Consider the following 12547-nt stretch of genomic DNA (forward strand, 5'->3'; position numbering starts at 1 on the left):
GTTGTTATTCTCCTGATAATGTCTCTAATTAAATGGTTCCCAAGTTTTCTTCTACTTCAAATATCTTGGCAGGTATGGGGAAGGAGGAAGAAATAAAAACTTCCTGGGGAAAATCAGTATCTGATAAAGGGTCCCATCTCCATTTGAAGTCACTTCAACATAGCACCATTTCCCACTTCAAAAGACAGTCCCTGGATGTTTAATTATTATTTAAAAATTAAATACAGTAAAAACTAAATTACATTAATAATAACTTTCATATAGCATGATTATATTAACTGGACACTCAATCATGCCAAACTCTTAAGTTTATGACATCACCAAGAACCAATACCTGGTCTCTGTAATGAGCCTTTGAATAATCTAAAGTATTTTCTGATTAAAGGATGCATAAACCCTTAACCATAACGTTTCTAACCTCATGCCTAGTGCATCAAATTATGACAGGGGAACAAGTGCATGGAAGATCTAAAAAATATATTGCTGGGGCGCCTGGCTGGCTCAGTCGATGGAGCGTGTGACTCTTGATCTTGGGGTTGTGGTTCAAGCCCCACGCTGGGTGCAGAGTACTTTTTTAAACCAATCCTTGAATAAATAAATAAATAAATAAAATATATTGTTAAATACTTGGAAATAGTACCAAGCTGAAAGATCAGAATGCTCTGTGTGTGTGTGTGTGTGTGTATAGCTCTATATACATATATATGACACCTGCTGATATATATGTGTCTAATACTGTAGTCCTTTAAAGAACAAAACTTTTCTGAGCATATTCAAGTAATGCTGCTTGGTGAATGAGCAAAACAATATGGAAAGTGGGAGTACTAATACGAGTTGAGTAACGCCAGCAAGAGCATCTTGGCCGGTAAAAAGTCTAATCTAAACATCAGTATCATTAGTTTTAAAGCATTTTCACTTACTTCCCCACTTGTTTCGCATGGTTACCCAGACATTTATAAATAGTGATCTAAGACCGTCCTTTAAGAAAAAAGCATTTACGTTAAATTTATATTAGCCCTTATAGTCAGGGTGCCTAGGTGGCTCAAGTCATGATCCCAGAGTCCTGCATCAAGCTCCTTGCTCAGTGGGACACCTGCTTCCCCTTCTGCCTGCTGCTCCCCCTGCTTGTGCTCTCTCTCTCTCCTTTCTCTCTCTCCAACAAATAAAACCTTAAAAAGAAAAAAAAAAAAGCCCTTAGACTTATGTTCTTACCACCTGTACCCCACTTCTCCAAGTAAAGCCTACATAAACATACAGGAGAGGGAAGGAATGCTCACAGTTAAAGTTAGTAAACTAAGGATAATACATGAGACATGTTTATTACCAAATCCAATTGGAGTAAAAGGTCCAGAGGACAAAAAGATCATGGAAAACAGCTCATGTGAACAGAATATGTGAAATAGATAGTGAAGATCTGTGTGAAAGACAAGTTTTCTTGAGATGCTTCAGTCTTTAGTCGTGCTAATAGCAGACCTATCTCCAAAAGCTTTGTAACTTTCACACCTAAATGAAACCAACTGCAAAAGATCATTACCTACATATTTCATTCATGCCAACTCTATTTTGGGGTTGGTAACTCAGGAGTAAAAAGAGAGATCATCTTAATATTTTACTACCATTCTCAATACAAGGAAGCAGAAGTCATTCCAACATACCAGTTCTTTAATTTTTTTTCAGGAATAGGGACTCTTATTACTCGATATCTAAAATCAACTTTTCCTTTTTCTTTGTTACCAAGTCTGTGACTTTTCCTGGTCCCCAAACCTATATTCTTAAAATAATTTGAGGGATGAAGGGATGGGGCAATGAGAAGGGAGGAGGCTTTACAAATTTCATTATCACCACATAATGAATGACAACTACTCAGAAAACTGCTCCAACACCTGGTGATGATGATGATTAGCAAGTTTCAATGCAGAATCCCCACAGAGTAGCAATTTTCAAAGTGTGGTGTGGGGACCTTTAGGAGTCTCTCTTGCACTCTTTGGGGAAGAGGCATGAAGTCAAACCATTTTCACAATATTAAGATGCTATTTGCTCTTTCACGGTCGCTGTTAGATGAGTGGAGTTTTCCAGAAGCTGTAAGAGATGGGATACTGCAATAGACATAACGTAAAGCAACACCGCTATTTACTTTTCTCTTAAAAGTTATTATTCCACTTATATGAAGTGGAATCTAGAGTAGAAGTGGAATCTAGAGTAGTCAAATTTAGAGATGGAAAGGAGAATGGTGGTTGACAGAAGGGGAGAATAAGGAGTTCAGTTGGAGAAGATGAAAAAGTTCTGGAGATGGCCGGTGGTGATGGTTGCACAAAGTAAATGTACTTCATGCCCCAGAACTATACACTTAAAATAGTAAATTTTTAGGTTATGTATATTTCACCACAATTTTTTAAAAAGATTTTATTTATTTATTTGACAGATACATCACAAGTAGGCAGAGACAGAGGCAGAGAGAACAGGAAGCAGGCTCCCTGCTGAGCAAAGAGCCCAATGCGGGGCTCGATCCCAGAACCCTGAGATCATAAGCCGAGCTGAAGGCAGAGGTTTTAACCAACTGAGCCACCCAGGCTCCCCTATTTCACCACAATTTTTAAAGCCACACAGTATGTTAATTTCTAATGAGTTTATTACTCCAAATGCATTCTAAATGGCTTACAAAATTCTCACTTTTAATTTCTATTAATGTAAACATCTACAGGTATAATCTATACAAACAAAAGCTTTCGGGCTCCACAATATTTTTAGGTTTGTAAAGATGTCTCTTGAGTCCAATAAGTTTGAAAAACACTGCCCTAGAGGTAGGGTTGGCTGGCTCAGCCAGCACAGGACTTTTGATCTTGCGGTGGTGAGTTCGAGCACCACACTGGGCACACAGTTTACTAAGAACAAAACAAAGACAAAAAGACACTGCCACAAAAAACACTGACCAATACTCAATTAGGTAAGTCTTGCACTGTAACCCATAACTCCATCAATCTAATTAACATTCATCGCCAAATAAAACAAAAGCTTTGGTGCCAAATCTATCAGTCCTTTCTTTGAGGTGGATACTGATACCTTTCTATATACATGCTCGTATCTTGACATCAGTAAGACCTAAATTTCACTGTTTACTTGCCAGAGGTTTTAAAGACCGTCCATCACAGCAGTGTAAAATGTCAAATCCTTAATTCATGGCTACCACCAGCTACAGTGAACACCCCTATACCCACCACCCAGACTTTACTATTAACCTTTTGCCACACTTGCTTTATCACATACCCAACCATCTGTTAAGTCTTCGTGTAAACTGAACACACCAGTATGTGCATCACTGGTTTGTTTTTTTTTTTTTCCCTCTTGAAGCAGAATTTGAATAAAGTGAAAGGCATAAACGTTAGATGTACATTTGGTGAGTTTTCACAAATGCATACACCAGTGGCACTCAAACCCATACCAACATAAAGAACATTACATTCCCTCCAGTCAAGTCAATCTCTGCCTCCATCCCTAGAGAGGCCACCATTCTTCTGACTTTTCACGCATGGACTACTTTTGCTTGCTCTAGAATTTCATATAAATGAAATTACATGACGTACTTTTTATCTTTTCATCGTTGTTGTCAAAGATTTTATTTATTTGACAGACACATCCAGAGAGGGAACACAAACAGGGGGTATGGGAAAGGGAGAAGCAGTCTCTCAGCTGAGCAGGGAGCTGGATGCGGGGCTCGATCCCAGGATCCTAGGATCATGACCCAAGCCAAAGGCAGATGCTTAACGACTGAGCCACCCAGGCATCCCCATAATGTACTTAAAAAAAAAAAAATTGTATTTATTTCAGAGAAAGTACACTCGCACAGAAGCGACGGGGGAGGGGGGAAGTGGCAGAGTGAGAGTCAGAAGCAGACAAGCAGACTCCCTGCTGAGTAGGGAGCCCGATGGGGGGCTTTATCCCAGGACCCTGAGATCATGACCTGAGCTGAAGGCAGACAATTAACCAACTGAGCCACCCAGGTGCCCCCATGATGTACTTTTCTGCCCAGCTGCCGCCTTTACTTATTATCATGTTTTTGAAATTCATCTATATCATAGTGTATATCAAGTCCATTCCTTTTTATTGCTGAGTAGTATTCCAGTATATGAATATACCACAGTTTACCCACTTTACTATTAATGGACTGTCACCAGTTTTTGGTTCTTAAAATAAAGCTGTCACAAACATTCTTGTCCAGGTCTTTTTCTGGACCTGTCCCTTCATCCCTCTTGTGTAAATACTTAGGAGTGAAATTTCTAGGAGGGAAAAACCTTCTTAATTATGGAGAATTTCAAACATATGCACGAGAGAGAATAGTATAAGGGATTCCCATTGAAGCCAGTTCCCCCTGTACTGGTTTAGAAACCCTCTTGTTTCATTTATGCCCCCACCCATTATTTGGAGGTCCTAGATAGCATCATCAGCATTTTTTCTTTAAATACCTCAACATGCAGACAATGTTTTCAAATATGGTCAGATTATTTATCATGAAATATTCAAGAAACTTTCACCATTGATTTACCTATATGGATTAAGAGTTTAAAGTATCAATGTTTAAAGAGTTTAAAGTATCAATAAACTATAATTTTTCTTCTTTTCATATCTTTTAAATGATGCCTTCTCTACCACCCCTCCTTAATACCTAGAGAGTCAATGGTACAAAGATACATTTTGTTCTTACTCTGAAAACAACTAGAGCTAAACACAAAACCTAGTATTGAGAAATATCACATAAAAATATCAGTATGATCAAGCCGATCTCCCAACTGTTAAGCACCCTGAATTAACTAACCCCATGCTATGGTACCATTTTGTAAGTGAAACTGTACACAAGACTTAAAAAAAAGTCCGGTAACTAGCCCTTTCTAAGAACAAAGGTAGTTCTCATTACCTCTAATACTGAACAAGGAGGTAAAATTTGAACCCTTCCAGTCACTAGATTTTTGTTAGCCTTAAAAACCTATCTGTGCTGGAAATAAGGAGAAATGGCCATTCTCCATGACTGCTGCTGATGGTGGAAATGCACAGAATCTTCTCAGAGGGCCGTGTGAACAAAAGAAAAGCCCATCTTTTGATCTGGAAATTTCACTTCCAAGAACTTAACCTAAGTAAATCCCAGCATAAAGCATGCAGCAAGGATGTTCTTCCCAGTGTTGTTTATAATGGAGAAAAACTGTTTACAACCTAAATGTTCAACAGAGCATTACTATAATTAAGCAACATCCAAATAAACACACACCAAGGGTTTAAAAGCCTAAAACCACATATGCATATGCACATAAAAATAGCATATATGTTACAAATGAGAGGGGAACTCTTGCTGTTCATCAATTTTAATCACCTCTTTCTAATAAATTTCTTTTTAAATTCAGCTGCACCTTCTTAATCTGTGCCAAGTTTTTCAAAGGGCAAAGCTTAGAGCTTTGGATACACACGATTCACATCCTTGAAAATACAGGACTCAATGATTAAGTTCCAGAAAAGTGAACTCTAGAATTGAAATAGCATATACACAATAGTAACAAGAAAAAAAAAATGAAATCTAGACAAAGCGTTCTGACAAGATGCCAGCATGTTAGTAAGAACTCAAAGGGAGGGGTGCCTAGGTAGCTCAGTCGGTTAAGGGTCTGCCTTGGGCTCCCACCCCCTTTCTGCTCCTGTTCTCTCTCTCTCCCTGTTTCTTTCTTTCTCTCTCTCTCTAATAAATAAAATCTTAAAAAGAAGAAGAAGAAGAAGAAGAAGAAGAACACGAAGGAAGCATTACACAATCTAGTACAACGTAATACCGCTCACTTTATCCATGACCCAGCCCAGAGCCTCTCAAGCTTGGCATCACAGACACTTTGGGCTAATTCTTTACTGCTGTGGCTTTTCCCGTGCATAAGATGATGCTCAGAGGCATTCAGACCTCTAACTCATCCTATGTTAGTAGCAGCCCTCCCATTCTCGACAAGCAAAAAATGTTTCCAGAACTTCCTAAATGTCCGCTGAAGGTAAATTCACCCTGGCTGAGAACCACTCATCTAACTTTTACACTTGTATGTCTGTATGCACAACATTCCATTCCATCTCACTCTTCAAAAAACAACTCTTGGCTTCAAGGAGCTAATAATCTAAAGGCAAAAGATGCTAGAGTCAAGAAGTTTTAAAACTTTATTGCAATATCCTGTATATAAGGAGGGCTTCAAAATTAAAGACTGGGAGTTTTACCCACCACAGACCTATCTTCCCGCCTTCACAACTTACAGACATAATATAATGGCTTACATTAAACTGAACAAATTCCTTGAAACAGAGATTCACACGGTCATCTTCAGTCAGCTACCCTGTATTTAGGGCCAAATGCATTTCATTTCATTTCATCTAGTCATACCACTTGGGTTCAGATCCCTGCTCTACCATTTACTAACTCCATGATGTTGACCAAGTTACTTAACTTCCTTATGCCTCAGATCTCTCAAGTTTAAAACAGAAGTAATAAGAATCAACTTAACTTATGGGAACCAGGTGAATATAAAATGCTTAAAATAGTGCTTAGTGTTCAGTAAGTGCCCAATAAGTATCAGTGACTTGGTACTATTTTAACTAGAAGCCCATTAAGGCAGGCACCATGATCACAATTTACAGATGAAGAAACAGGCCAAGAGATTAAGAAACTTGCCTGTGGTCACAAAACTGTAAGGCTATGGTGCAATGATTCCAAAACAGTCCATATGATTCCAGGGTCCATAATTTTTCCATTATGTCAATAAAACTACATTAAGATTCATTAACTATCAAGATCAGTCTTATTTCAAAATAACCAACACAAGACATTTTCAGTAAAGACTAATTTAGAATCCTTAACTAAATTCTAGCGTATTACTGAGTTAAGGTCACACTGCTTTTACACAGGAACACAGACAATGTTCAGTTTTGTTATCCCATTTTAAATGGTTCTTATTTATATGCACCTTAGCTTCAGACATTATTTATATATTATACCAAAGCAGCTTATTAAAATTAGTCTACTAAAAGACCATCAACACCCGAGGATAACACAGGGTTGTCTGAGTCAGAAGTTATCTTGTATACATTCACTAAGTGTCTTGTTCTTACTCCAAGGTCACTGACTTTGTAAATGACAGATTTTGTTCCCAAGTCCCAGAAGGCTCTGGTGAAACTCTGGATTTCTTTGATTTGCCCTGATCTTACACCTAAGTCCTTGATGACTCCCAAACACGCCACACATGCTGTGTACAATGGCTGGCTGTCCTGTAACTTACTAATCTTTCTTGCTTAAACTTTGCTCCTCCCCATAAACCAACAACTGGTGCATCACCTTCTTCTCCTGAAACCGTTTCACTATAGTTGTTAGTTTTCCAACATTACATACACTGTCAATGACATGTTCTTCAACCTGGACTTTTAAAAATTACTCATCTTAGAGTTGGGAGAAAGTCAGAACACGGATCAAATGGCTAGGACCTGTATGTAGAACTTTCTGGTCCTCCAAAATGAGAATGAAAAGTGACCCAGAAATTTAGACCAACCCTCTGGTTTTACAAAGAACACGGAGACACGGGTAACTGTGTGAAATCTCTAATCTAAGATAACTCTTGGAGATAAAGAGTTCGGTCTTGGCCATTTGGGCCCTCTTAATCTGCTTTGCTCTTCTGCTTACTCATTTGGATTTTAACATTTGTCCCTGCCTCTACCGTTCAGTATCCTCTCTCAGTACAGTGACGATCCGCCACCGTCATTTTGAGTAAACAGTCCAAATAACCCCACTCCCGACCCACTGCTCTGTAACAGAGAAAGAGGCTGAGAATCTCTGGCATTTAGGACCAAAATTTTGCCCATCCTTCAGGTTACTCTTTACTGGTCTTCTATAACAAGTCAGTTGTACTCACTTTCTCTGCACAAGAGTCATCTTCCTGCTCACCAAAGGAAAAAAGAGAAAATCTCATTTTAGCACCCAGGTCCAGAATCTCACTCTTCCTTCCTCATTATTTTGGTAGACTTTGCATTAAATTACTAACTTATTGATCATCAAACTCTTGCTCACTAGTCTATCACTTCCTCCTTGGCTGTCAATTAAGGCTACAAGCAGGTAATTAGCACTCAAACCATGAATTCTAGATACTGCAACATGTACACCATTCAAAAATCTTCAACTCCCTCACTGTCAACCAAATGAAAACATCTCACTCTTGACCTTCTCTTATATGGTTCCCACCTCCCTGTCCTGATTCTCCTCCAACAAAGCTCACTCCAAAAACCACGTTTTGCGAAGCCTTTCCTGAGGGTTTCAATTTCCTTTGAACTATGTAGCATTTTGTTCGTGAGCACCCTATGGGAATTATATATCTGGGATTTTTCACAGGCACTCCGTATTACCAATTATTAGGGGACAAAATCTATGGTTCTTAGTTTTGTTCTTCCCCATACTGCTTAGCAAAGTGCCTTGCACATATACCAAGCTCTCAAATACAGTTGCCAACTTGAAGATGGGCTTTCCCGGGATTTCTTTATAGGCTGCACATCAAGTAGCAACTAGTTTCTGAAGCCACATTTTGTTAGTAAAAATATTTTACTTACACCCTTGGCATCTCTAATCAAACTAAATTCTATTTACTTGGCAGAAAAAATTGTCCTCATTTCAGGGGTTCTCTCCTATACTTGGCCTCTCTTTCAAGTCACTTGTCAACTAAACACAACTCTTCTCTACTCGTGCCATCATAAAAACTAAATTTCTAAGAACCACAAAATAAAGATATTCCTTCAGCCCAGAGTTCACTTGCGGGAGAACAGGAAAAGCTCTGTGGTAATTCTGAATGGGGGCGAGGTAAGTAATAAAATGCGAATAAAACTGGAGAGAGAGACTGAAACACGCTGTGAGAGCCACCAAAGTAGGACATACAGAGAGAAGCCTCTCCTTAACATAACGGAAATCTGCAGGAGTACTCCCTTGCTAACAGAGTCAGTGTTGTGAATAACCATCACAATATGCTACTGAAGTCTGCCATCACTTTCAAGTTGGCAAATTTCTTGTAGACAAGTTGCAGCAATTCAGTTTGAAAAGCTTTTAAAGTGCCTCTTCCATGCCAGCGCGAGTGGAGCTAAGACCTATAAATATAACATAAAGTACACACTGTGCATTGCCCCTTTACCTGCTAGCTCCATTAGCCATAATTTTGAAGAGATCACCCATTATTTGTATTAAAAAACGAGGTTAAAGAAGTAAAAAGGAAAATTTCCTGCCACATGTTACCTGATGGCGTAAGAAAGAGAGGGCTGGGAAGAAAAAGAAGCATTTTCTCTGCTATTGCTTCCTGAATAATCACCAATCTAGCATGCTTGCCTTTCAAAGCCCACCTAAAATGCCAAGAATCAGTAGGCCTTTTTTTTTAAAGATATTTATTTATTTATTTATTTATTTGACACAGAGGGAGCACAAGTAGGCAGAGAGGCAGGCAGAGAGAGAAGAAGGGAAGCAGGCTCCCTGCTGAGCAGAGAGCCTGATGCGGGGCTCCATCCCAGGACCCCGGGGTTAATGACTTGAGCCGAAGGCAGAGGCTTAACCCACTGAGCCACCCAGGCGCCTCAGTAGGCCTTTTGTAAAAATGGTACTTTAAAAAAAACCACTCCAGGATATAACGCTGGCATTTTAAAATTTAAAAACTTAGGTTACTGATCAAAAGCCCCAATGCCATGACAAAGCTAAAAATATTCTCTCCCCCTAGTAAGAGTGAATCAGAGCGGTCACCTACTCCACCCAATAGGCGCCCTTGTTAAGACTGGACAGTTCAAAACCTGGAAAGCTTTCCTTGCCTGCTCCACACCAGAAACGAATTTGATTTGACACATTAGTATTTAAGTGTAACTAAGTAATAGCAAGACAGTGTTACCAAATACTGAAATTTATCAGAACATTTTGTGCTTTGGATTTATCTGTACCTTCTTCAGTTACTGAACTTTCCCCACCCCCTCCACTCCTTTCAGCACGGAAAAGCTCAACAGATAACTGTCACTTGAAAAATGAAGTACCTGCTCAGTTTTGCGAAGTAAATTTCCATTACTAGGTTTGGGACGAAACCCTACTACACACACTGTCTACATCGAAAAGGTGCCTGCACCTTCTTTCAAACAGGCTGGAGCCTGTGAGTTGATTCCGTTCGTTTAAAGGGGTTCCCAGATCGCCTCAGTACGCTTGAGAAAAGGGTTTTCAGTCTTGCACAAACCTACTTGGATGTTTCAAAGTTACACAGTTTGGAAAAGCAGCTTTCCGAGTGTTAAGAACTGAAGCAACACATGCAGGAAGGCCAAGGCTAAGCCTGTCAAACCCTCCACACGTCGGCAGACGACTAGGCAAGCCCCGGCGCACACGTCTCTTTACCATTCCCATGAAATTCTCAATGAAAGGCTTCACACACAAAAGGGCCTTGGCGCCCCAGTCGCACAATTCCCGGGCTCCCGCCGCCCGGTCTCTCCCCAGCCCGGACCATTGCAGCAGACTCACCAGCACCGTGGTGCAGATGGACCTCAGCTCGGACTCCACTTTCTCCCGATAGTCCTTAATCAGCTGCAACTTCTTGTCCGAGGTGTCGGTTTTCTGCTCGATGCTCGAGATGACCCTCCAGGCGGACCTGCGGCCGCCGACCACGTTCTTGTAGGCCACCGAGAGCAGGTTGCGCTCCTCGTTGGACAGCTCGGCGCCCTGCTCGGTCACGGCCTTCATGCAGGTGGCCATGTCGTCGTAGCGCTCGGCCTGTTCGGCCAGCTTCGCCTTCTGGATCAGCTCCGTCTTCTCCATGGGGACGCGGAGAGGAGAGCGAGGGCGAGCACCGACCGGGATCGGGAAGAGGCGTGCGGACGGCCTGCGGGCGGGCGGGGGCGCAGACAGAAAGGCGGGGGCGGCGCCGTCAGACAATGCGCCCGCCGCCCCGGGCCGCCCGCCGCCCGCCAGCCGCCCCTTTTGTCCGTCCCCGCACGCGCCGCCCAGTTGAATTTCCCTCCCCCGCCCACGCTCCCCGCCGGCGCCCGGGAGGCCGAGGGGCGCCCCGCGGAGGCGGCCCGCGGCAGGGGAGGAGGAAGGGCCGCTCCCGCGCCCGCCCGGCCCAAGATGGAAGCGGCCGTTGGCCCACACCTTGCCGCCAGAGCCGTCCCTGAGGAGCGCGGCGTCGAGGCCGGCCGCTCCCGGGGACCGGCCTCCCCCCTGCCCTCAGGCCCGGCCAGGCCCAGGAAGGGCCAGGGGCGACGGCAGCGCTCACCTTCACGTCTCCGCGGCCGCGGCGCGAGTCCCACCACTTTGATCCGCTTTTGGCTTTAGCCGAGGACCCTCCCGTCTCAGCCTACCCCGGAGCCGAGGGGCGGGCCGCCGCGCCGCGGCCCTCGCTCCTGCCGCCCAATGACGCGCCGAGCTGCTCCCTAGAGTCCCGCCTCCAGCTCCGCGGCTGGCCAATGAAGACTGAGCGCGCGGAAGGGGGTAAAGAGGGCGGGGCGGGAGGGGAAGCGGAGGCTAGGAGGGTGGGTCGGCTTGGGCAAGTTCGGTTGGCCGGCAGGCTGCGGCTTCGGCCACGGGGTTTCCTCCAATTAGATCCAGGGTAAAAGGACGTCACTGTTGCCATGGCGATGCTGTTACCAACTCCCCTCATCCTCCCCGCCACCCCCAGCACTTGTGGGTGCGGCACGGGAGCGGGAGGCTCGCCCCACCTCTCCGGCGGTGCCCGCGTCCCCTGCTGCGGCACTGCTGCAGATGGTGCATTGCATCTTGTGGGCTAACGCCGCTGCGGCTCTCCTCGGCTCCGCTGAGCAGGGCCCGGGATGGTGACAGAAGCGGCTGTGGGTCGCACGAGCTCGTTCTTTCCTCCACCTTCTCGTTCGTGACAAAGGTTTGGAGCTCCATACCCTGAACCCAGCCTTGAATGACGTTGCGACTGGAGCTCCGAATCAGAAATAATCCCATCCCCACTGAGAAGGAATTCGTCCCTGGAGAAAGTCGCCTAAGAACGACTTTTTAGGATCATCTCAAGTTTTCAGACGGGCACCCAAAGCCAAAAATTCCCTTGGAAAATTCCCAAGAAACTCCAGGCAGGTCTCTCCCGCAATGGCCGGGTATTCTGATTTTATTCTGACACTCGGAATAATCCGGAGTAAAGCACGCATTAAATACCCCTGCCCGCCCAAAGCAGCTGTTCTTATATCTCCGTCTAGTCTTTCCAGGTTATTGTCTAAATACATGTTTTTTTTTTCACATCGTTTTATGTGTAAATGGGTTTTATTTTCTGATGTTATTTTTGAGAGGACACTAGAAAACCTCGACTTCTAGATGCTCACTTTCGACTTCTCCTAGACTTTTCCTGTTCAGACCCTTCCGAAGTGAGAAAGTTTGCCCCAGATGCCTTTTACTGGGGACATCACTAGCACTTTCTTTTCTCTTTACACTAGGCACACCCCTCCAGCCACTCCCTTCTCTCCTGGCCTGACAAATCAGGTGCCTGTCCCGGGTATCCGGGAAGAGGCCTCTGTGCCATCTTAAGATGAAAAT

At 43.3% G+C, this 12547-nt stretch overlaps 1 protein-coding gene across 1 annotated transcript in view; it reads right to left on the minus strand.

Annotated features, from left to right (window-relative positions):
• Positions 1–11384, minus strand: part of YWHAQ (tyrosine 3-monooxygenase/tryptophan 5-monooxygenase activation protein theta) — a 37204-nt gene extending 25820 nt beyond the window's left edge. Inside the window, exons 1-2 of the mRNA XM_032866825.1 lie at positions 11271–11384; positions 10520–10877 (exon numbers count right to left, since the gene is read on the minus strand). Of these exons, the coding sequence (XP_032722716.1) occupies positions 10520–10813 (294 nt within the window). The 5' untranslated portion in view covers positions 10814–10877; positions 11271–11384. The remainder of the gene's footprint in view (positions 1–10519; positions 10878–11270) is intronic.
• Positions 11385–12547: the final 1163 nt, after the last annotated feature.

Source organism: Lontra canadensis, unplaced genomic scaffold (genome assembly GCF_010015895.1).
Source record: "Lontra canadensis isolate GAN:19392208 unplaced genomic scaffold, GSC_riverotter_1.0 scaffold32, whole genome shotgun sequence".
NCBI lineage: Eukaryota > Metazoa > Chordata > Mammalia > Carnivora > Mustelidae > Lontra > Lontra canadensis.